Below are 26,602 nucleotides of genomic sequence, written 5' to 3' on the forward strand. Positions count from 1 at the left end.
TTCTCTACCTCATATTCCATGTTACCTTCAACCAACACAGGGTCAGGAGGTGCCGCCATAGGAACCACTGGTTCAACAAACCTCTTCAACAAGGACTTATGAAACACATTATGAATCTTAAATGTGACAGGAAGAGCCAACAGAAAAGAGACCGGATTAATAATCTCCAAAATCTTGTGAGGTCCAATAAATCTAGGTTTAAACTTTGGAGAAGCCACTTTTATAGAGATATTCTTTGATGACAACCAGACCATATCACCCACCTTAAACCGGGGACCAATGGTCCTATGCCGCTTAGAAAACCGCTGGGCCTTTTCCTGGGAAAGAGACAACTTATCCACCACTTGGTCCCAAATCTGCTGCATTCTTTCCACCACAGTGTCAACCCCTTGACAGGCAGAAGACTCCACCTGCCCTGAAGAAAATCGAGGATGAAACCCAAAGTTACAGAAAAAGGGTGACATCCAAGTGGCAGAACTAGTTCTATTATTTAAAGGAAATTCGGCCAAGGGTAAAAATGAGACCCAATCATCCTGATTAGCAGATATAAAACATCTCAAATAAGCCTCCAAAGTCTGGTTTGTTCTCTCCGTCTGCCCATTGGTCTGAGGGTGAAATGCAGAGGAGGACAACTGAATTCCCAACTTGGAACAAAAGGTCCTCCAGAATCTAGAGACAAACTGAACTCCTCTGTCCGATACAATGTTCTCAGGAATCCCGTGCAAGCAAACCACCTGTTGCAAAAACAAGGGCACCAACTCTGAGGAAGATGGCAACTTAGGGAGTGGTACAAGATGGACCATCTTAGAGAATCTATCACAAATCACCCAGATAACAGTCATCCTCTGAGAGACAGGCAGATCAGAAATAAAATCCATTGAAATATGGGTCCATGGCCTCCTGGGCACCGGCAAAGGCATCAACAACCCACTAGAATGAGAACAAGGCTTAGATCGGGAGCAAGTCCTACAGGACTGCACAAAATTTCTGACATCACAAGACAAGGCAGGCCACCAAAAAGACAGACTCACCAAATCTCTAGTACCAAAAATACCTGGATGACCAGCCAGCGTGGAGCAATGAACCTCAGACATCACTTTCCTCCTCCACTGGTCAGGAACATACAACCTACCACTGGGACAACGCTCAGGCTTATCCTCCTGAAACTTCTCCAGAGCATGTCTCAAATCAGGCGAGGTGGCAGAAAGAACCACCCCCTCACCTAAGATGGTAGCAGGCTTGGTCACAATAGGAGAATCAGCCAAAAAACTCCTAGCGAGGGCATCAGCCTTAATGTTCTTAGTGCCCGGAAGAAAGGAGACCACAAAATCAAAACGTGTGAAAAACAAGGCCCACCTGGCCTGTCTCGGATTCAAGCGTTTAGCCGACTCAAGGTAGATCAAATTCTTGTGGTCAGTGAGGACCACAACTTGATGTCTAGCTCCCTCCAACCAATGTCTCCACTCCTCAAATGCCCACTTCATGGCCAACAGTTCTCGATTCCCCACATCATAGTTGCATTCCGAAGGAGAGAACTTTCGGGAAAAGAAGGCACAGGGGTTCATTTTAGATGTTACATGATCTTTTGGGGACAAAACAGCTCCTGCACCAGTCTCTGAAGCATCCACCTCCACCTGAAATGGAAGTGAGACATTGGGTTGTCGCAAAACCAGAGAAGTGAACCTCCGCTTCAGCTCCTGAAAAGAAGAAACAGCCTCTGGAGACCAATTCAGCAAATCAGCGCCCTTCTTAGTCAAATCAGTCAATGGTTTGGCAATAACAGAAAAATTGGCTATAAACTTACGATAAAAATTAGCAAAACCCAAAAACTTCTGGAGAGCCTTCAAAGAAGTGGGCTGAACCCAATCACAAATGGCCTGTATCTTGGCCGGGTCCATTTCAATAGTTGACGGAGACAAAATAAATCCCAAAAATGAAATCCTCTGTACACCAAAAAGACATTTCGATCCCTTAACATACAGGGAGATTTCCCTCAAAATCCAGAACACAGTCCGAACATGTTCCACATGAGAGTCCCAATGCCTGGAAAAGATCAAAATATCATCCAAATAGAAGATCAGAAACTTATCCACAAAGTCCTGGAAAATATCATTCATGAAGAACTGGAAGACAGAAGGGGCGTTAGTGAGCCCAAAAGGCATCACCAGGTACTCAAAATGTCCCTCCGGAGTATTAAACGCTGTCTTCCATTCATCCCCATGCTTAATGCGAATAAGATTATACGCCCCCCTGAGGTCAAGCTTGGTAAACCAGCAAGCACCTTCAACTCTAGAAAATAGGTCAGAAATCAGGGGTAACGGATACTGATATTTAACAGTAATTTTGTTAAGGGAGCGATAGTCAATACAGGGCCTTAATGAACCATCCTTCTTGGCCACAAAAAAAAACCCAGCACCCAAGGGTGAAGAGGATGATCTAATATGACCCTTCTCCAACGACTCCTTAATATAAGAACACATAGCCTCATGTTCGGGTACAGATAAATTAAAAAGTCGACCCTTGGGAAATTTACACCCCGGACTTAGCTCAATTGCACAGTCATAACTCCTATGAGGAGGCAAAGACGCAGACTTACTCTCACTAAACACATCATAAAAATCAGCCAAATAGTCAGGAACCTCATGCGACTGGGGAGAGGTGGAGAAAATAGGAGTGTCACTAAGAGCACACCGACAACCCCAACTCAACACAGACACAGATTTCCAATCCAAAACTGGATTATGGATTTGCAACCAGGGGAACCCCAGCACGATGGTATCATGCAAATTATGCAACACCAAAAATCTGCAATTTTCTTGAAGGTCTGGGGTGACCCGCATTATCACCTGGGTCCAAAACTGAGGTTTATTCTTCGCCAAAGGAGTAGCATCAATACCCCTCAAAGGAATAGGCGTCCTCAGGGGTGTCTGTTGTGAGCTCATGTGTTCATTCACCTTTTGTGTCCGAGGATCTCCCTCTTCTGGTGAAGGAAGGTAGTGAGGTTGATTTGGATGAAAGAAACCAAACACCTGATCTGGTAGATTGTGACTGGGTAACAGGAACTGCAGACTGGATATAAGGCAGCCGACGCCCTTCTGAGTGGCTGGTGATTTCTCTGCTGGATTCTTGGAGACCAGTCTGGTTCCTGCTTCCCAAAGATAAGCTTTTGCTCTGCTATTGAACTTATTAGTTTTGGTTTTGTTTACCTTGTTTTTTGAGTTCAGCCATCCCTGGCCGGGGGTAGGCTGGATTCTTATTCCTTGATCAGTGTTCTCTTTTGCTCTGCTTTCAGAATATTCTGAGTGCTGATATAGGGTTTGAAGTCTTTTTTCCTTTTTATTGCCCAGATGTAGTACTTTGCATTTTTCCCTGTTAAAAACCATTCTGTTAGATGCTGCTCACTTCTCCAGTTTATTTATATCTTTTTGAATCCTCTCTCTCTCTTCTCTAGTATTAGCTATCCCTCCTAGCTTTGTGTCATCAGCAAATTTAATCAGTTTACCCTCAATTCCTTCATCTAAATCGTTGATAAAGATGTTGAACAATACAGGGCCCAGGACAGAGCCCTGTGGTACCCCACTTGAGACATTCTTCCAACTGGATGTGCAGCCATTTACGACCACTCTTTGGGTCTGATCACTAAGCCAGTTATGAATCCACCTAACAGTTGCCTTGTCCATTCCATACTTAGTCATGTTTTCAATAAGGATTGTATGAGATACTTTGTCAAATGCTTTGCTGAAGTCAAGATATACTATATCTACAGCATTTCATTGATCCACCCAGTCAGTGATTCCATCATAGAAGGAAACTAAGTTAGTCTGACATGACTTATTAGTTACAAACCCATGCTGACTCTGTTTAATCACTTCATTCTTATCCAGATACTGACATACATGTTGTTTAATAATTTGTTCAAAGATCTTTCCTGGTATAGAAGTCAGACTCACCGGCCTATAGTTGCCTGGGTCCACCACCTTCCCCTTTTTGAAGATAGGAACAACATTTGCTTTTCTCCAGTCTTCTGGGACTTCTCCTGTTCTCCAAGAATTTTCAAAGATTATGGAGAGGGGTTCAAAAATTTCTTCTGCTATCTCCTTCAGTACTCTGGGGTGTAATTCATCTGGACCTGAAGACTTGAATTCATTTAGGTTAGCTAAGTGTTTCCTCACTATCTTTCTGTTTATAGATATCCTGGATTCTTCTATTCCCTTAATAGGACAGTGAAGAACAGTTGATGTTACATTTCCTTTCTGAGAGAAAACAGATGCAAAATAGGAATTTAAAAGTTCGGTCTTCTCAACATCCTGTCTTACCATTTCATCATTTTCATCCTGTAAAAATCCTATAGCATCTTTGACTTTTCTTTTACTTTTGACATATCCCCAAAATCCTTTATTATTTCTTTTGACATCTCTTGCAAGCCTCAATTCATTGTCAGCTTTAGATAATCTGATTTGTGCCCTGCAGGTTCTGCAGACAGCATTATATTCTGCTTTAGATATGCCTCCCTCTTTCCATTTTATAAACATTTTTTTCTTCCTTTTTAGCATGTGCTTAAGTTCTGTGTTCATCCATCCATTCTGTGTTCTTCCTTAAATGCTTCCTATTCTTCCCTCTTTTCGGAATTGTTAACAATTGTGCTTTTGAGAATTTCATTTTTCAAGGTTTCCCATCCTTCCTGGACATTTTTGTCTTTAAGGATATCCAGCCATTGGATCCCACCAATTCTCTTTCTGAATCCCTTAAAATCTGCCTTTCTGAAATCTAACCTTGACGTCTGAGTCTTCACAGGTCTTCCTCCTCTAGTTATCCAAAATTCTAAAATAGCATGGTCGCTACCTCCTCAACCATTTCCTCCCTGTTTATAAGGATTAGATCCAAGGTAGCAGTTCCGCTTGTTTTCTCCCCTACCTTTTGGAAGATAAAGTTGTCAGCAAGAGAGGATAAGAATTTCCTTGACCTGTTAGTTTTGCCTGAGAGAGATCCCCAACAAATGTCTGGATAGTTGAAATCTCCCATGACAACTATGTCATATTTTTGGAGAACTTGGCCATTTGATGCATAAAGAGTTCATCCATATCTTCAGCTTGCACAGGCGGCCTGTAGTAAATGCCTACAATGGTGTCCTTTCCATTGTTCTGTCCTTGTATTCTTACCCAAACAGTTTCCACAGAACTCCCAGTCTCTGAAGCTTCAATCTCTGTGCAGATATAAGCGTTTCTAACGTACAATGCGACACCTCCTCCTCGTTTATCAAGTCTGTTTCTTGCAAATAAGTTGTATCCTTTTAGTCTTGTATTCCAATCATGTGTATTGTCCCACCAAGTTTCAGTGATTCCAATGACATCATATTTCTTTTCCTGTGTTAGTAGTTCCAATTCTCCTTGTTTGTTGCCCATGCTTTGTGCATTAGTATAGAAACATTTTAGTTTGTGATTGGTTTCTCTTTCTCCAATATTTTTATTAATTAGATTCTTTTGTCTTTGTTCTTCCTTTCCACTTCTAATAGCAGAGTTCTCAATAGCATTTGTCAGGTGTATGGCTTTTTCTGGTCTTTTGCTTCCCTTCCCATGTTGTTCTAGTTTAAAGCTCTCCTTACAAGGGTAGCAAGGCGACTTCCAAATACATGCTTTCCAGTCTTCGTAAGGTGCACCCCATCTCTAGCAAGTAGTCCATCGTAAAGGTAATTCACTCCGTGATCCATAAATCCAAATCGTTGCTGACGGCACCATCGACGTAGCCAGTTGTTCACCTGCAGAATCTTATTCCACCTCCTTGTTCCATGGCCATCCACTGGGAGGATGGAAGACCACCTGTGCTCCCAGTTCTTTCACTTTCTTGCCTAAGTCTTCAAAGTCTCTGCAGATGGTTTCCAGGTCGTTTCTTGTGGTGTCATTTGTCCCCACATGTAGTAGCAGGAATGGGTGGTCATCTGTAGGTCTGAAGAATCCTGATATCCTGTCAGACACATCTTTAATTTTTGCACCTGGAAGACAGCACATTTCTCTTGAAGCTATATCCGGTCTGCAGATAGCGGCCTCTGTTCCTGTCAACAGGGAATCCCCCATGACCACCACTCTCCGTTTCTTATTTACAACATTTTTCTTTCTCCATCCAGGAGGACTCTGAAGGCGTACAGGGTTGCTGTTTGTGGGCAAAGTCTTATCCTGATGTATTTCTTCATCGTTTTCCTGCGTGAGAGCCTGGTACTGGTTCCTGAGAAGTATGGGTGCTGACTGCCTCCCGATCCTCCTGCTTCTCTGGGTCACATGCTTCCATTCCTTTGTTTCTTCAGGTGCACTTCGAATTTCTTCTCTTTTTGTAACATGAAGAGATAATTCTGCTCTGTCTAAGAACTCTTCACCTTCCTTAATGATCTTCAATGTAGCTAACCTCTCTTCGAGATTTTGCAACTTTTCCTCCAACAGGGACACAAGCTTGCATTTGTGGCATGTGAAGTTTGGCTTTTCCACTGGTAAGTCTGTGAACATGTAGCAAGAAATGCAGCTCACCAAATGGCTCCTGGCCTCTTCCATATTGAGATTTCTTAAAAACTATGAAAGATGAGCCAAAATTATCAGCGCGCAGTTTTCCGATTTCCTCTTTTCAGCTGCAACGGCCAAAACCCAGTGATCGTTGACCTCGCGGAGACTCTTCACTTATCCCAGAATGCACTGGGAATATGCAAATGATCTCCTCAAGACTCTTCCCCTGGTTTTCCGATTTCCTCTTTTCAGCTGCAACGGCCAAAACCCAGTGATCGTTGAGCTCGCGGAGACTCTTATCCCAGAATGCACTGGGAATATGCAAATGATCTCCTCAAGACTCTTCCCCTGGTTTTCCGATTTCCTCTTTTCAGCTGCAACGGCCAAAGCCCAGTGATCGTTGCGCTCGCAGAGACTCTTCACTTATCCCAGAAGGCACTGGGAATATGCAAATGATCTCCTCAAGACTCTTCCCCATGCTGGTGTTAGGCGTCGGATTCCTGACACTGCACAGCAGGAATCCAGAGCTGTACATCCAGCGGTCTCCCATTCCTCCCCGACCGCTCAGGGACCTGCTCAGCAATCCCGGCGATCCAGGCATGCTGCTCAGACTCGCTCTGTCACTCTGGATGTTGCTGCCACCTCTGGTGCAGCAATGGTAGCGCAACCTGCTTTGCAGGGAACCGCTCCAGAGGCTAAGTCCTCTTGCCGCGCTACTGGGCATGCCAGCAAGTTGACCTCTCAGTGGAGAGCAGGGGCCACATGCTCAGGTCCTGCGTCAGATCTGATTCGTCCTTCACAGAGTACTGGAAGGTCCCGGAAGCGCATGGCTATAAAAAGCCCGCATGGCGGCTCGGCCATGCGCTAGTGTAGACTATTATGCTGTGTGTGAAAGGTGATGGATGCATGTGTCTGGTGACTGACTTATTTGAAACCCCCTTCCCTCTGATAATACGAATGGTGACAGAGTGTTGGTTATAGTCAGCTCCAGTTAGTGGCAAGATATGCGCCACTGTACTTCCCGCACTGTACACTAGCGTCCAACGGTGTCCGGCTTCCCGGCGCCGTCGTCTAGCGGCTATAGTTACCGCCGCGCTGCTGTAGCAGCATTTATTGGCGTTCGCGGCTGCGGTGCCACACGCCAGTTGGTCCTGTGGAGATAACAGGCCCAGTTCTCATTTCTAATTTATATTAGGGCATCTCTGTGGCTTAACAGAGTCCGCCTTCACTCCTCGGGTGACGTTAACCCGAGTGCAGCACTTCGCCAGCTAGCGAGTCTGCCATTGTCCAGCAGCGGTCTTGTCACCTACCGCACGGTGGACCCCGGGCGGCGAACGCACCTCCTATTATTTATATTTGTTGCGTTCCGCTGTCCCTAACAGCTGGGTTAGGATGGATCAACAGCGGAGCAGATGTAATATGGGACTTAAGACAGTCAAAAGCCTCATGAGCCTGTGTAGACCACAAGAAAGTTTTTTCCTTCTTGGTTAGTTGCGAAATAAGTCGCACAATCTCAGAGAAATTACGGATGAACCGTCTATAAATGTTAGTGAACCAGATAAAGCGTTGTACCTCCTTAACATTTTTTGGTGCGGGCCAATCAAGAATAGCCAGAATCTTACCTCCATGTTAAGCCACTGTGGCGAGATGACGTAGCCTAAAAATTGAATCTTAGTGCAGTGGAACGCACAATTCTCAAGCTAGATGTAGGGATGATTCTCTTTCAGACGTCTTAAAACTGTCTTAACATGTTCTTGATGCTCCTGCAAAGAATCGGAGAAAATCAAAATATCATCCAGATAGATTGCAACAAAATGATCTAGCAAATCTCTAAAGACGTCATTAGCCAAATGTTGAAAGGTTGCCGGAGCGTTGCAGAGTCCAAAAGGCATCACAAGGTAATCAAAGTGCCCATAACGACATCTAAATGCCATCTTCCATTCATCCCCAGAGCGGATCCGAGCTAGGTTATAAGCTCCTCGAAGATCCAACTTAGAAAAAATGTCGGCGTGTCGTACTCCAGCAATTCGGGGATTAATGATAAAGGATAATGGTTCCAAATGGTTACCTTGTTGAGCTCCCGGTAGTCAATACAGGGTCTAAGAGTTCCTTCTTTTTTCCGAAAAAGATGGGTGCTCCTGCCAGTGATGAGGAGGGGTGAATGAAACCCTTAGACAGATTCTCATCAATGTATTCTTTCAAGGCTTGTGGGAGCTGCTAGTGGGTAAACAATTTTTAAATGGAATAGCCTCCACCGGAAGGAGCTTGGTAGGACAACCATAGGGTCTATGAGGAGGAAGCTGATCTGCCATTTTCTTGTCACAGACATCAGAAAATTCGTTGTAAATGGGTGGTAACATTGATACTCCAGTGATACATTCCGCATCCCGAGAATTTACCTGACCTGTTACTGGTGTATCCCTTGGTGGAAAGGTGATCTCCTTGGTCTCCCAGTTGATGATTGGGTTCTGTGCCTGAAGCCAGGGAATTCCTAGAATTAAAGGAAAATGTGGTGAAGAAATTAGCATAAATGAAAGCACTTTTCGACGATTGGGTTCCATGTAAATCTCCAGGGGTGCCGTCTCCTGATCCACCAGTCTAGAAACAAGGGGAGAACCATCCACCGTTTCCATGCCTACTGGGGTGGTTCTCTGTGGAATCTGTATGCCATGTTCCTTGACAAAAGTGATGTCCATAAAGTTACCCCCAACTCTAGAATCCCCCATAGCCACCCATGAGATCCATTGGCCCGACAATAAGATCTTAATGAGGAACAATGTGCATCCTTATCCTTCCGTGTCTTGGGAGCAGCAGTCATTGCTAGGGAATGAAACACAGCATTCACAGCAAAGCTGGACTCAGAAGTAACAGATTCATCCTGATTATTATGTTCCCCTACAGCGGCTAGTACCTTGCGAGGCCGCTTAGAACAGTTTATAAGGAAATGGTCAGACTGACCGCAGTAAAAACATAAACTTTCATGAAAGTGATGCTCCCTGCGCTCGTTACTCTCTCACGCCGCTGTAAAGCATCCACTTGCATAGGGACTGGTTCTGCTTCCCAAGAGTCTTTGCCTGCAAGTTCTTTAGAAGGAAGGGGAGAGTTAGAGACACGGCTAAAGGCTGCAAATTTCCCCTGTCTACGTTCAGTAATACGTATGTCAATGCGCACGCAGTGCTGTATGAACGCCTCCAACTCCTGAGGAGAATCTGCTTGGGCTAATTTGTCCTTAATCTTACTAGAAAGTCCCCTCTTAAAAATGGGTAATTGAGCATAACAATCCCAAACCGTATCCACCGCCAACCGTCTATATTCAGTGGCGTATTCAACAACAGAGCGCTTACCCTGACGTAATGACAACAGTGCAGTTTCAGCTGTAGTGCGACGATTTGTATCATCAAACATCATAGACATTGCAGAAAATCATCAAGGTTATTCAAGTGAGGGTCACGAGTCTCAATCAGCAGATTTGCCCACGCGAGAGCTCGGGAGGTAAGTAACATGATTATACACAAGACAAATGGGCAGCATGTACATCAAAATACAAAATGCATTGATTTATAAACCCACAAAATTTGTAGCGTTCACCATTAAATCTAATCGGCGGTAACTTGGGAGGACTAGTTGGCAGTAGCTGCCCCAGGGGTGGAGGCGCCCATGCTGTTATTTGATTACTTAAATCCTGCAGCGCCTGCCTGAAATGGGCCTCCCAGCTAGCCACCTTGTTTTTCAGAGCTACTACGTCCCCTTGTAAGGAGTTGATCATAGAAAACAAATGATCCAACTTTGACTCAGTCGACATTATCCCAGCAGATTCCTAATTGGCCTGAGTATCCTGTAACAATTATGTAGGTACTAAGGAATCTGATAGCGTGGGATAAAATCAGTCTGAGAACAAAGCTGCAGCAAAAAGATGTATTTAAATAAAACAGGAATGTAAACAGAACTAACAGATATTCTTGCAATTGAAACGAGGTGCTCAGCACAATATAGTAAATCACAGCAAGCTGAATAGCAGGATGCGACCGCTAATACGAACCAGTCCAGCAAGGATATGATGCAGGAGTGCGCAAGACACTTAAATAAGGAAGACCATTAAAGATATCAGTGGGTATGCATACAGTACTTAAACGTGGTTATCCAGCAAGGGGGTCGTTCAATGCACACAGTACTTAAACAAGGGAGTCTCCCAGCAATATCTTGATCACACGTCCGTACGGCACTTGCTTGTGAGAGTCCAACAATACATAGAAGAAGCTTAGACAGGGGAATGTCTCTAAAGGTACCTTGAAGGGCTGTCAAGTCCCGCTCAAGTCCCGCACCACAGCCCAACAGACGTAGTCCAGAAGATATGAAGTTGCACTTCTTACTGAGCGCAGCAGCTTCTGAGGCGAAGGGCAGCACCCAAGTATTCCGATCAATAGGCAACCCCGATCAGGATCCAGGAGCACACAGAAAATGGAAGGCAGCTGAATGAGGCGAGGCAGACCACCAATTAACCAGCAGAAGTAGCAGGGAGTTCACCAGCACAACGGGCAGGAGCTCTGGAACCAACAGCACAAAATACTAAGGCAAGGAGGAACACACGACCCTGACTTAAATAACAGGACAGACAGGAAGTTCCATGACAGGGTGAGAGACAAGACTCCAACTCGGATGAGGGCAAACAGGCACAAAGGAAAGTCCGGAATCCTTACATGTAGTAAGGCTCGGCACACATTTATCCTGTGCTCTGTGCTGAGCACTTACATCAGAGTTTTTGTCTAAATCTTTGGTGGAAGATTCCCTGTAATGAGGCAGATGGAAACACTGTGGACGCAGTTTGACCTGTGATCTGGCAGTGTCTGGTTTTTTAAGCGTGTAAAAAATCACGGTCGGCCACAGTTTTGTGCACCTCTGAAAAGAAGGACACTGCTGAACTTTGGCGATACGGAGTCCAGAGTAATCTGCTGCTGAATTATAGTGAATAAATCCCTCTGGAGTTTCATCTGAATCACGTCACTCAGTGATTTAGATAGAAACCCCAAAGTAAGTGTTCAGCGTAGAGCGCAGGATTAAGGTGATCCAAAATGTAATATAAAATGTTCCTGATAAAAGCTTCAACTCAATCCGCAAAAAAAACCCTTACTAAGGTTTGTCATCTTTTAACGGAAATATAATAATAATCTTTTTATATATATAGCGCCAACATATTCCGCAGCGCTTTACAGTTTAAAAATTTCAAAACACAAGTAATAAGTAACAACGTTAACAATACAATAATTAAAGCAAAATAAGACGACCCTGCTGGTGAGAGCTTACACTCTACAATGAGGTGGGGGAGATACAGAGTACAAGTGAGTATTTACAATGGTGTATATACAATGATGGTCCAGCCGTCTTGAGGGAGTGAGGGATGGATGGAGATATTGAATGGGCTACATATGCTCACTTACACATAAAATTACTTTGATTAGGCAACATGATAGGCTGCTCTGATCAAATGTGTTTTGAGGGAGTGCCTAAAACTATGCAAATTGTGGATAGTCCGGATAGAGCATTTCAGATGATTGGCGCAGCGTGGGTGAAGTCTTGGGAGTCGGGAGTGGGAGGTACAGATTAGTGTAGAGGTTAGTCAAAAGTCGTTTGCAGAGCGCAGCGACTGGCTAGGCCGATAAACAGAAAAGAGGGAGCAGGTGCCGCACTGTGAAGAGCTTTGTGGGTGAGAACAAGTACTTTGAATTGGATCCTATAATGAATGGGCAGCCAGTGTAAGGACTGGCAAAGAGCGGACGCGTCGAGTAATGATTAGCCAGATGGACATGATGTTGGAGACTGCGGACAGAAAGTCACTGGCATTGTAGTACAGCGGGGGTAAGGTCAGGGGATGACGTGTATAGTTGTGTGCCATCAGCATAAAGATGGTACTGAAAGCCAAATCTGCTGATGGTCTGTCCAATTGGGGCCGTGTAGAGATATAAGAGAAGGAGGCCAAGGACTGAGCCCTGAGGTACCCCAACAGTGAGAGGAAGAGGAGATGAAGTGGAACCAATGAACAAAACACTGAAGGAGTGGTCAGAAAGATAGTGAGAACCAGGAGAGGGCAGTGTCCTTAAATATAGGGGGCTTCCACATTACAGGTAGCACAAAGGATCTGGAAAAGCACTATGGCTCCTCACCTCTCCCCAAAAATCCAGCAAATTCTGAGCTCCTAAATCCAAATGTCCCATTCCCTTCTGAGCCCCACAGTGTGTCTAAACCACATTTAGTGTCCACATGTTTAGCATTTCTATAGCAATGAGGGTACATGTGTCCAGAAGTATTATCTGGGCACAATGTCTGGGCACTACAATTTAATGGGCACTACAATGGAAGATATGCTATTTTCAATCAGCAACATACACTGCTGCTTGTTTCTGGAAAACACCCATGGAGTCAAAATCATCACTACACCTTGTGAGACAGCGGTAGCATGGTACGCAGTGAAGAGGCAGTGACCTACAAACACAAAAGTCCCTTTGATGTGTTTCCTCACAGCATTAAAGTCCAATTTACACAAGTGCAAATAATATTAGTGTTCAGTTCACACCAGTCAATAGCACTTCATAGGACACGGCTTTGTATCACAGTCCCTAAACATGCTGGATTTCACCTTGTCCAGTTTCCATGGGTGACTGCTTGCCATGCCATGTCTCTCACTTACAGCCCCCTTTGGTCTGCAGTCACGACACCCGCTACCCCACCTCTGACTAGTTCACATGGGTGTCGTGCACCACTATCACAGTCTCTCTTCACAGCCATACACAGACCTTGACATCCTCCTGTCTGTAGCTGTGACACACGCCAGTCCTTCCTTCAGGCACAGGAAGTCTACCTCCGGTTCACATCTGGGCACAAGACCTGTCCACATCTGTGACCAGTCATCATGGACGGCAGAACCACTGTGTATGCTGTGGGTTGTCAGGCCTCTCTCTGGCCCTGACACACCTGAGACTCACTAAGCAACACCTAACCCTTTCCTTCAGGGTTTTTAACATAGCAAAGTGTGGCTACCAGCCACATGGAAAACCTGGGTCCGGAATAAAAACACTGCACAAACTACTATCTTGCAGTCTGTTTCACACACAGCATCCAGAGCAGGTTTTCCCTACATCCACCTTGGACACTAACATGTTCAAGACTAACACTTCTGTTATCAGTCTGTATTGCAGTCACAGCTATGCCTGTGACTGCCATGGACACCTATGGCCTTCATACACCTCCGTGCATATCCTGAGGAGACTGCACAGTGACCCCTACCTGTGACATCAGTCACTGCTTCACTATTGCAATCCCAGCTACGCCTGTGACCGCAATGCATTCCCATAGCCTCAATATGCCTCCGTGCGTATCCTGGGGAGAACATACAGCACCCCCTAGCTGTAACAGGGGTCACTGCCTCACATATACCCCTCTACTGTTCAAACCTTTGAGGTTGAATACTTGACACCCCACATGGGCACGAGCCAGGGCATCCGCATGCCCCTGTGACATCCCCGCCCGGCACTGCACTTTGAAACCAAAGTAGGGTCCGGAACAGTCGAACAATACATGCATCCCTCCCCTTTGCATTTCTCTTCCATACTTCATTATGGGACGACCCACTTTTCCATTCTCCTATGCAGATGCCACGCTCACTTTCACGTTTAACTGTATATTTGGACCGGTTTTGGGTGGCCTCGACCGTGTTTATTTTGGATTCAGTAACCCCGCATCTCATCCTGTCACCTAAGTACTCACCTTCGGGCCTTTGCTATCGTTTCTTCCGTACCCTTACCCATGCCTCGGTGACTATATCATGCTGAAACGCCGTGGTTTGACCCATCAAATCCGAGCATCCATCTTTATTACGTCGCACCCAAACCTGAGTTTCCCGACACTGCTGTCTAACGAGCACTCTATCTATTTCACTCTGACCCGAGGCCACATCATTGGCCGTTGTAAGAAGATTCCTCGTGCGCACGTCCCCATTCGCCTCTGCGACCACACACTCCCGGTTCTTCCCGGCGTTCTTTTTAAACCTGCAGTTTTTACACACACCAGTTTCTCTGCGTGGGACCCTGGAACTGAGCTGCCCCGAACTTACCAGGGGACATTTCCAGCTCTGGGTTCAGTGGAGTCTCCATGCCCTCTACTGACACAACCTCTAGGGCAGTGGTCCCCAACCTTTCTGACCTTGAGAGCCACATTCACCTTAGAGAGGGGGTCTCGAGCCACATTCAGCACTGAGAGAGGGGCGTGACCCACATCCAGCTCCCATCTCCTTCAAAGTAGTGTCAACCAAAGCCCCCATTACAGGTATAATGATAACCAAAGCTTTTCCACAGAAATCACTCCAAAGCAGTACACTGAGATCCAGGGGTTCCCACAATACCCCCTTTCAGTATTCTCTCATCAAGGACTCCCAACACAGTCACATCCAGCTTTGAGCACCTCCTCTAACAGGTGTTACCATCCTCCAGCGTACCATACTTAAAACATCTCTAAACCCCTAAGACCAGTAAATGTGCATCCACATCTGCTCTTCTGTGCAGGGCTATTCACAACATTCACCATTTTGAGATCTACTCTTCACACCTGTTTGCTAGACCTGGACCTAATGCACCAAGCTGGCAGACAGTCGCGAGCTACAATTCATGGGACCGCGAGCCACATGTGGCTCCCGAGCTACAGGTTGGGGATCCTTGCTCTAGGGGAAGCTTGTTGGGGTTACACTCTGACCCTAAGTTGGTGACCCCTGTGGCAGATATCTCTGACTTGACATCTTCAGGTTCTGCACCCGAAACATTTTCATCCTGCCCTGCCAATACCTTTGGGGGAGCCTATCGTGATTACACTCTGTCCCTAGGTTTGCGATCCCTATGGCAGGTATCTCAACATCTCCGGGTTCTATTCCTGGCACAACCTTTACCATGAGAGGGTTGACCCTGGTCTCCCACAGTGACCAAAATAGGGGCAAGTCTCAACCCAACACAGTCCCATATGGAAGACTCTTCGTCACTCCCACCACATGTTTAATGTCCCCACATTGTGTAGAAAAATTGACCTCAGCGGTTGGGTACTCCCGGATTTCCCCATGGATATCCACCACCTTCACCTTCCATCCTTTGGAGTTGTCCCCAGCAGCAAGGGACCTATGGACCAAAGTCACTCTGCTCCCCGTGTCCAGGAGAGCATCTGTGCGGCACCCATTCACAAGCACCTGGCACAGTCGCTGCACGCTGCTGGCAGTGCTTGCAGTGGTGTTACAGACTGGCTGGGCATATATCGAGACATGGTGCGTATACCTGCAGTCAATGGGCTCAGATGGCACAGAACAGTTACTAGCCCCATTTCCAGGCTCTGGTACCCCGTCCTGAGTGGATTTATAGCGCTCAATCAATCCTACCAGCAGGTCCAGATTGCCCAGGTCCCTTTGCCCAACCCAATGATGTATGGCGGCTGGCAGAGCCCGCACAATCCGGTCAACCACAACTCTCCATCTCGATTGGAGAAAAAAAACTCAGACTGGAGCCACTCCTCCACCAACTGCAGTAAGTCATTTGCATGAGACCTGGCGGGCCGAGACTACATAGGACCACTGGTACACCCAATGATCACCCCTTACCTTAGGGTTCTCCTTTTTACTCAGCTGAAGCTGTGGGAGATTCCATTGCAGTGCCTCTTGCTGCTCCAGCTGCAACTGCAGCACCTGCTGCTGCAGAACCTTTTGCTGTGACCGCTAAAACTTCAGAGCCTCTTGCTGCGAATGCTGACTGAGCGCAAAATGCTCTAAAAGTTCCTCTATTTCTCCAGCAGACCTGTACAATGATCTGCAGCACTCTCTGGGGTATGCCTCAGTTCACACTGCCTGTATTCTCCACCATATGTAAGGCAGCGGTAGCAGCATTACGCAGTGAAGAGGCAGTGACCCACAAAGTTCAAACACAAAGTCCCTTTGATGTGTTTCCTAACAGCATTAAAGTCCAATTTACACAAGTGCAAATAATATTAGTGTTCAGTTCACACCAGTCAATATCACTTCATAGGACACAGCTTTGTATCACAGTCCCCTAAACATGCCGGACTTCACCTTTTCCAGTTTCCATGGGTGACTGCATGCCATGCCAATGTCTCTCACTTACAGCCCCCTTTTGTCTGCAGTCACGACACACGACCATTACACAGAGAAAACAAAACACAAATATCCTAAAAGAAAAATGCATGAAGGTAGAAAGGGTTTTTAGTAAACATAGTTTTGATCAAAAGTCGTGTGTTAATATGCATTTACATTGTGCATACACATTAACTTACTTTTTCAGTTCAGACTCCAGTTTTTTATTCAGTTCAATGTGCATCCTGTGCATATAAGGATGTGAACACCCTGTTTCTGAGCTGGAAAATCCATCCTGTCTGGCCTATGCTTTTACTGGTGGTTCAGTCCCACGATCTTTGTTCACATTTACGTCACTTGACAAGTGGAAAGGTTTTAATACAAGAATTAGGACTGTCCCACAAGGCTTGATGTGGCGGGATGGCTTGTACATTCCTTTGATCAAAACTATGTTTTCTAAGTACCTTTATTATTATTACTACCTTCATGCATTTTTTGCAGTTTATTTTTTTATTTTAGGATATTTGTGTTTTTGCTTTTGTTTTCTCTGTGTAAAAGTCGTGTGCTAATATGCATTTACATTGTGCATACACATTAACTTACTTTCTCATTACAGACTCCAGTTTTTTTATACAAACTACTATCTTGCAGTCTGCTTCACACACAACATTCAAAGCAGGTTTTCCCTACATCCACCTTGGACACTAACATGTCCAAGACTAACACTTTTATTATCAGTCTGTATTGCAGTCACAGCTACCGCTGTAGCAGTCACACATGTTCCCTGGGAACACTGCCCACATTTATAACACCAAATATAACAGTGCTACTCACTTGGGAGTGATATGAGGTATCACAGGAAATGTTTCTATTTAAAAGTCTCATAAACCACATCACAGGAAACTCAAATACAGCCCTTGTCCGGCTCAAAGTACAAGATAAAGCAAACAGTCCATCCATACAATAGTCTAGCTTCATAGTCTTTCAGCAGAGGCACTCAATCTACACACCTCCACACATGCTACAATGTGTGAGGCAAACAGGTGTCATTTTACCAAGTGAACCACACCCAGGGGTTGCGATATGGTGAGCAGCCGTTCACCTGCTCATAATGAACCTTTCATGGCCAGGTTACTCCAGGTTTATCTCCCATCCACTGTGTTTAACAAGCATCCTTACATACCTCCCCCTCTGCCTAAAGCCATGGGCTTGACATCTTTCAGACACAGGATTCTCAAGAGGGCATTGGCATTACCATGTAACTCCCGACTCTATGTTTTACTTGAAAGCGGACATCCTGCAGGGCTAGAAATTAGTGGGTAGCACAAGCATTTTTCCTCTTATTCTTTCTCATCCACCTGAGTGGACCATGGTCTGACACTAATTTAAATTCTCACCCTAAGAGATAGTATCGCAATGTGTCCATCGCCCACTTTATGGACAGGCATTCCTTTTCTCCAATGGAATCATTTTTCTCACATGCTTACAGATTCCTACTCAGCTAGAGAACAGGATTCTCCTCTCCGTGTATCTCCTGAGAGGAACTCTCCTAATCTAACATCCTTTTGGAATACAAATTTCTTCACGACACAGAGCCACTTTCAGTTTTTGAAAGGCCTTTTCCGCCTCCGATGTCCATTTGGCCACGCCTAATTTTATCCCCTTAGTGAGGTTGATCACGGGTTTGGCCACCGTGGCAAAGTTTGGAATTAGCCTAATGTAGTACCCCATGATTTCCAGGAAGGCCATAACAGCCGCACCAGAAATGGCACATCCATTAGATATGCCAATTCTGACGCTTAAGATCAGCTCTTTCCAGCTGCCATTGTGAGGTGGTAATCGGGGTAATGGTTTATGGGGTTGATGTCAGCTGTGTAATGTCAGGTGACATCAAACCTATGGGTTAGTAACGGAGAGGCATCTGTCAGACACCCCCATTACTGACCCCTAAGTCTAAACTATTTAACACACACAAAAAAGTGTTTCATTTGTAAAAATCACTCTCTGACAAATTCCCTCTTTAGCACATTTATTTAATAAAAAATAATCCACACCAGTCTGTCATAACACAAATGGAAGTCCCATGACGATCCATGTCTTCTTTGTCCAGTGTATGGAGCCCCGTTCAGAGAACAAAGCTCAATAGACTGGCGCAACAGTCGCTACTGGTTGTAACGCTGCACTCCGGGAGAACCCGGCTGCCGTGACGAGCGGTGAGGTCAGTAAGGTTATCCCAGTACACAACTGCCAGTGCTGCCCCCATGTGACCTGGAGGCTTTCAACTGCAGTAACCTTACCTTATTTATTAGTGAAATACAATTCAGAAAACTACACACACAAGGCACTGATTATATATCTCACTGACATATTTCTATCTATCTATCTATCTACAGTTGAAACTTGATGTTTCCATCCACTATATAAAAAGACAGATCTACATGTTTTTCTCAATATCTGACACGAAATCAAAATAAACTTTTCCCATTTTAAGTAAATTAGGATTACCATAATTATTATTTATTATTATTAGGAATAATAATACTTTATTCCTATAGCGCCAACATATTCCACAGACAAAAGACATTACAGCATTACAATAATCACATAAATCAACAGATTCCAAGAGGAATGAGGGCCCCGCTGCTCGCAAGCTTACAGTCTATGAGGAAATAGGGGAGACACGAAAAGTGGATGTCAACAATTGCCTTCATTGTTCAGACCAGCCATAATTTAAGAAATCAGGTGTTCATGTAATGCTGCATGAACCAGTTATCAGCCAGAATAAGTAGCAGTATATACACAGAGGGCTATTAAATGCATAAAGCGTGTGAGAACATGATATGAAGAACCTGGTTATGGTAAAAATATTGAATGGGCCACACAGGGATAATTAGATTAATGTACTGAGACGATAGGCGAGACTGTAGAAATGTGTTTTTAGGGCACGCTTAAAACTGTGGGTATTACGGATTAATTGACTTAACCTGGGTAGTGCATTCCAAAAAATTGGTGCAGCACGTGAAAAGTCTTGGAGACAGGAGTGGGAGGTTCTGATTGAGGACATTAACTTCAGATCATTAGCAGAATGGAGGGCATGGGTAGGGTAAACTGAGATGAGGGAGAAGATGTAGGGTGGTGCTGAGCCATGGAGCACTTTGTGGGTGAGGGTAATAAGTTTATACTGAGTTCTGGAGTGGATGGGTAACCAGTGTAATGACTGGCACAAGGTAGTGGTATCGGTGTAATGGTTGGTGAGGAATATGATCCTGGCTGCAGCATTAAGGACGGATTGGAGAGGGGAGAGTTTGGTAAGAGGGAGACCGATTAGAAGAGAGTTACAATAGTCCAAACGAGAATGAATAAGAGAAACAATAAGAGTTTTTGCAGAGTCGAAAGTAAGAAAGGGTTGAATTCTAGAAATGTTTTTGAGGTGCAGATAACAAGTTCTAGCCAGTGATCGGATGTGGGGGATGAATGAAAGATCTGAATCAATCATGACCCCAAGACAGCAGGCATGTTGCTGGGAAATAATGGTAGAACCACACACGGAAATGGCAATGTCAGGCATAGGTAGGTTAGTAGAGGGAGGAAACACAAGGAGTTCAGTTTTTGACAGGTTCAGTTTCAGATAGCGGGAGGACATGATGGTGGAGACAGCGGTAAGACAATCACTGGTGTTTTCTAAAGAGGCAGGTGTGCTGTCAGGAGAGGAGGTGGATAATTGGGTTTCATCAGCATAGAGATGGTACTGGAAACCAAATCTACTGATTGTATACAAAGAGAAGAGGAGGGGGTCTAGGACCGATCATTGAGGAACCCCAACAGTAAGGGGAAGATGAGTGGAGGAGGAACCAGTAAAAGATACAGTAAAGGAGCGGTCAGAGAGATAGAAGGAGAACCAGGAGAGAACGGTGTCCTTGAGGCCAATGGAGCGGAGCATAGTGAGGAGGAGCTGATGATCCACAGTGTTGAATGCTGCAGAGAGGTCCAGGAGAATTAGCATGGAGCAGTGACCATTAGATTTAGCTGTTAGTAGATCATTAGAGACTTTAGTGAGGGCAGCTTCAGTAGAGTATAAAGAGCGAAAACCAGATTGTAGAGGGTCGAGAAGAGAGTTATCTGAGAAATAGCGGATAACATGGGAGTGGATCAGGCGTTCCAGGAGTTTAGAGATGAAGGGAAGATTAGAGACAGGTCTATAGTTAGCAGTACAATTTTGGTCAAGGGATAGTTTTTTAAGCAGTGGATATAAGATGGCATGCTTAAATGAGGAGGGAAAGATACCGGAAGAGAGAGAGGTTGAATATTTTAGTTAGGTGAGTGGTGACAGCAGGGGAAAGGGACTGGAGGAGATGTGACGGAATAGGGTCACTGGTGCAAGTAGAAGGCCGAGAAGATACAAGGAACCTGATCACTTTTTCTTCTCTGACTGGTTCAAAATAAGAGAGTGAGATAGATGCAGTGGGGGATGAAGGACAGCGCATGGTGTGAGGGGGTTGAGAGAAAATTTCCTGTCGGATATGGTAAATTTTTTCTTTGAAGTAATTGGCCAGATCATCAACACGGAGATCCGTGGTTGGGGCTTGCACTTTTGGGTTGAATAGGGAATGAAAAGTATTAAAGAGATGTTTCAGGTTATTGATAGTGAGGTGATGAGGGTGCTCAAATAGGTGAAGGGAAGTGTTGTATGTTTTAAGCATAAACTTATAATGGATGAAATCTTCAGGTAGATTGGATTTTCTCCACAGACGTACGGCACACCTGGAGCACCAATGTAGGAAACATGTTTGCAGCATGTGCCAGGGTTGTCGCCATCTGTGCTGAGTTGTTCTATTTATAGGAGGTGCAGCTTCATCCAGGCAATGTCTCATTATAATGCTTCAGTGAAGAATCAGGACAAGAGAGGGAGGAGATAGGAGCCAATGATGACTGCAAGTTCTTCATATGTTTCTGGGTGTTGGCCTGTATATTTCTAGAAGTGTGGAAAGCGGGGGGTGACCTGAGCGGAATGGCAGTTATAAGCCGAGAATGAAAGAAGGTTGTGGTCACAGAGTGGGAGAGGGGAGTTTGTGAAATCAACCATAGAGCAATGCTGGGAGAAGACCAAGTCGAGGGAGTTTCCGTCTTCATGCGTATTAGAGCTAGTAAGCTGCAGAAAGGCCAAAGAAGGAGGTTAAAGATAAAAGGTGAGTAACCGATATGGAGAGGGGGAGAGCAATAGGGATGTTGAAGTCTCTCATGAGGATGAGGAAATCAAATGAGAAAAAAATGTGGAAACCACGTGGCAAAGTGATCCAGGAATTGATGCGAGGGGCCCGGAGGATGATACACCACCGCCAGTTGCATGGAGAAGGGGATGTAGAGTCTGACAGCATGGCCCTCAAAAGAAGGGAAGACAAGTGAGGGGTACTTGAGGGATAACCTGAAAGGTACATTTGGGTGATAGGAGCAGACCAACACCTCCACCTTCTCTGTTGTCCGATCTTGGGGTATGAGGCTTCATCGGGGGCTTATCTACAGCATTAAAAAATGCTGTAGATAAGCCCCTGATGGCGGTGCCGGCACCTGATAGGTGGAAAATAGACTGACAGATTCCCTTTAAAATATTCTCTCATTATTCTGGCAAATATTAATAATTATGGTAATCCTAATTGTCTTAAGATGGGAAAGGTTTATTCTGATTTAATGTCAGATATTGAGAAACACATGCAGATGTGTCTTTATATATAGTGGATGGAAACTTCTGGTTTCAACTGTATCTATTATATAGCTTTTATCTATTTCTCTAGCTGTCTATCCTCTGTTTGCACATCTAACACCTAAACGTTTGTCATTTCTGTTCTGCATTCTATTCCAGTACGTGTCACACTGATGGTGCACAAGGATGCCACACGGATTTTACATGTGGACACTGATGGCACCGGTACTGTTTTTTCCCGTTTCGGAACTATCAGGAGTCCAGGACATGTGAAAATGTGAAAGATGCCTTACACTGATAATTTGTTGCAGTCAACTTTGAATTTCTGGCAGAATTCAGTCTATATGGGTCTGGGTCTATCTCAAGAGACATCTACAATTGGCGATCTTTGCCCGCTCTTCCGTGCAAACGCTCCATATCTGTCAGATTGCTGGGGTGTCTCCTGTGTACAGTGCCTTCTTCAGGTCCCCACAGAATTTGCATTCAGTTTTGGGCTGTGGTTTGGCTATTCCAAAACTTTCATCTTCTCGTGGTGAAGCCGTTCTTATGGTGACTTCAAGGTTGCTTAGGGTCGTTGTCGTGATGAAAGTTGAAAATTCTCTTCATCTTCATCAGGAAATGCAAACATAATATTTTAGGTTATGTTATTTAAAAATAATAACATGCATTTTATTCTTGACAGATGACTGTACCAGGAGCTTCAAGGGACATCTGATATCTTTAGAGTTTAATTCAGAAGATTCTAGTATCACACAAGATACTTGTACACAGCATGAAGACATCTCAGATATACCCCCAGCTGTTCACAGCAGAGAACGATCATCTTATTTTAATGAACAATTATCTCCAAATTCATCACAGACTGTTAAACAAAACAAAAGTCACAGAAGAAATGCTGAAGATAAAAGCCCACTAACAGGGGAGAAGCCATATTCATGTTCAGAATGTGGGAAATGTTTTGTAAATAAATCACAGCTTAGTCGTCATGAAAGAATGCACACAGGAGAGAAGCCATATTCATGTTCAGAATGTGGGAAATGTTTTTCACAGAAATCAAATCTTGTTGCACATGAAAAAGTTCACACAGGAGAGACGCCATATTCATGTTCAGAATGTGGGAAATGTTTTGTAAATAAATCACAGCTTAGTTGTCATGAAAGAATGCACACAGGAGAGAAGCCATATTCATGTTCAGAATGTGGGAAATGTTTTTCACAGAAATCAAATCTTGTTGCACATGAAAAAGTTCACACAGGAGAGAAGCCATATTCATGTTCAGAATGTGGGAAATGTTTTTCACAGAAATCAAGTCTTGTTGCACATGAAAAAGTTCACACAGGAGAGAAGCCATATTCATGTTCAGAATGTGGGAAATGTTTTTCAATGAAATCAAGTCTTGTTGCACATGAAAAAGTTCACACAGGAGAGAAGCCATATTCATGTTCAGAATGTGGGAAATGTTTTTCAAGGAAATCAAGTCTTGTTGCACATGAAAAAGTTCACACAGGAGAGAAGCCATATTCATGTTCAGAATGTGGGAAATGTTTTTCAATGAAATCAAGTCTTGTTGCACATGAAAAAGTTCACACAGGAGAGAAGCCATATTCATGTTCAGAATGTGGGAAATGTTTTTCAAGGAAATCACATCTTGTTGCACATGAAAAAGTTCACACAGGAGAGACGCCATATTCATGTTCAGAATGTGGGAAATGTTTTGTAAATAAATCAGAGCTTAGTCGTCATGAAAGAATGCACACAGGAGAGAAGCCATATTCATGTTTAGAATGTGGGAAATGTTTTTCAATGAAATCAAGTCTTGTTGCACATGAAAAAGTTCACACAGGAGAGAAGCCATATTCATGTTCAGAATGTGGGAAATGTTTTTCAATGAAATCAAGTCTTGTTGCACATGAAAAAGTTCACACAGGAGAGAAGCCATATTCATGTTCAGAATGTGGGAAATGTTTTTCACAGAAAATAAATCTTGTTGCACATGAAAAAGTTCACACAGGAGAGAAGCCATATTCATGTTCAGAATGTGGGAAATGTTTTTCAATGAAATCAAGTCTTGTTGCACATGAAAAAGTTCACACAGAAGAGAAGCCATATTCATGTTCAGAATGTGGGAAATGTTTTTCAATGAAATCGAGTCTTGTTGCACATGAGAGAATTCACACAGGAGAGAAGCCATATTCATGTTCAGAATGTGGGAAATGTTTTTCACAGAAATCACATCTTCTTGCACATGAAAAAGTTCACACAGGAGAGAAGCCATATTCATGTTCAGAATGTGGGAAATGTTTTGTAAATAAATCAGAGCTTAGTCGTCATGAAAGAGTTCACACAGGAGAGAAGCCATATTCATGTTCAGAATGTGGGAAATGTTTTGTAAATAAATCAGAGCTTAGTCGTCATGAAAGAATTCACACAGGAGAGAAGCCATATTCATGTTTAGAATGTGGGAAATGTTTTTCAATGAAATCAAGTCTTGTTGCACATGAAAAAGTTCACACAGGAGAGAAGCCATATTCATGTTCAGAATGTGGGAAATGTTTTTCAATGAAATCAAGTCTTGTTGCACATGAAAAAGTTCACACAGGAGAGAAGCCATATTCATGTTCAGAATGTGGGAAATGTTTTTCACAGAAAATAAATCTTGTTGCACATGAAAAAGTTCACACCGGAGAGAAGCCATATTCATGTTCAGAATGTGGGAAATGTTTTTCAAAGAAATCAAATCTTCTTGCACATGAAAAAGTTCACACAGGAGAGAAGCCATATTCATGTTCAGAATGTGGGAAATGCTTTACAACTAAATCATATCTTCTAATACATGAGAGAATTCACACAAGAGAGAAGCCATATTCATGTTCAGAATGTGGGAAATGTTTTGCAAATAAATCAAATCTTGTTCCACATGAAAAAGTTCACACAGGAGAGAAGCCATATTCATGTTCAGAATGTGGGAAATGTTTTTCAAAGAAATCAAATCTTCTTGCACATGAAAAAGTTCACACAGGAGAGAAGCCATATTCATGTTCAGAATGTGGGAAATGCTTTACAACTAAATCTTATCTTCTAATACATGAGAGAATTCACACAAGAGAGAAGCCATATTCATGTTCAGAATGAGGGGAATGTTTTGCACATAAATCAGCTCTTACTAATCATCAAAGGTGTCACACGGGAGAAAATCCGTACTCATGTTCAGAATGTGGGAAATGTTTTACTTAGAGATCATCTCTTTACAAACATAAGAACATTCACACAGAAGTAGCCATTTTATAGTCACATTATTACAAACAAACATGGCGTCTTGAGACCTTGGGTTCCTATTGTCCTACTACCTTCCTGGAGCGATGCTCTTGCTCTTAAACCCTTTGGCGACAAGCTGCCCATCATAGTTACACAAGTGGTGGTCACTATCATAAAATATAATATGGGGAACGTGCCTATATTTCATTATTCTGCTTTCCCCCATAGTTTGAATATCTCTTTGGTCGCGGCTCCACACTGGTAGTAATCCACCATAAGCAGGAGGGTGATGGCACCTCTTCTCATGTACAGAAGTCCCGTCCATCTCATGTAACCTCCAGGCACCAGACACATTACTCACATTTCACTTTCTCACTATTGATAATTGTTCTCATGAAATCTCGTTCCTGTGACTGAGAACTTACAATTTGTGTTGCTTTTCTGTGTTCTGCTCTTCTGTCTTCATCATTATTGATTATGTGCACGTTACATAGGAGGCTTCTCTTCCTGATGTCCTTTTCCCCTATTTGTTACTCTTTGTGGCTCGGGGAAGACACCAACACGATATATACTGAATCTTGTAGCCACTTACTGCCAATAAAGGAAGCTTTACTGTCTCACAGTGGTTTGAATTGTCCTTGTCAGACGTGCCCACATCCTGGATTTTCTGTGGATTTCTAGATGGTGAAGCATATGTCCCTGAGATGTGCCAATGCATCCGGCCTCTACATGCCATCGAGTGGGCTGTCAGTAGGCTGGATCATGGGAGGACACAGACTGCACATGACCCCTGAGCAAGGAATGCACCGTTCCCCCCATATACTATGAAAGTGACTTGGACATTAGAGATGAGTGAACCCGAACTGGAAAGTCTGAGGTTCGTATTGGGCACCTAGTGTGCGGTACCGAATGCCGAACACGGTGTTTTTACTGTCTGTCCAGTTTCCTGTTTGGGTTTGCCAGTCTAATAAAGCTTATTGAAGAAAGGGGAGGAAGAAAAACTTCCAAGAAATCAACTCAAGGTCATAATATAAAATTGCATTATTGGAT

The 26,602-nt window shown here is 44.0% G+C and overlaps 1 protein-coding gene and 1 long non-coding RNA gene across 8 annotated transcripts in view; one reads left to right on the plus strand and one right to left on the minus strand.

Moving 5' to 3' along the window:
- The window catches only part of LOC141053958 (uncharacterized), a 50,772-nt gene extending 24,603 nt beyond the window's left edge, over positions 1 to 26,169 (plus strand). Inside the window, exon 2 of the mRNA XM_073551115.1 lies at positions 22,980 to 26,169. Coding sequence (XP_073407216.1) covers positions 22,980 to 25,429 — 2,450 coding nt within the window. The 3' untranslated portion in view covers positions 25,430 to 26,169. The remainder of the gene's footprint in view (positions 1 to 22,979) is intronic.
- The window catches only part of LOC141053973 (uncharacterized), a 165,403-nt gene that overhangs the window by 81,359 nt on the left and 57,442 nt on the right, over positions 1 to 26,602 (minus strand). For 4 of the 7 annotated variants that reach the window (XR_012221303.1, XR_012221301.1, XR_012221302.1 and 1 more), the window contains exons 2-3: positions 8,893 to 11,032; positions 8,111 to 8,251 (exon numbers count right to left, since the gene is read on the minus strand). This is a non-coding gene — a long non-coding RNA (uncharacterized lncRNA). Of the gene's footprint in view, positions 1 to 8,110; positions 8,252 to 8,887; positions 11,033 to 26,602 lie in introns of all 7 variants that reach the window. The other 3 variants (XR_012221306.1, XR_012221305.1, XR_012221307.1) reach the window with 3 other exon arrangements.

Source organism: Dendrobates tinctorius, unplaced genomic scaffold (assembly GCF_039654945.1).
Source record: "Dendrobates tinctorius isolate UK_male_01 unplaced genomic scaffold, ASM3965494v1 ptg000173l, whole genome shotgun sequence".
Taxonomy (NCBI): Eukaryota; Metazoa; Chordata; class Amphibia; order Anura; family Dendrobatidae; genus Dendrobates; species Dendrobates tinctorius.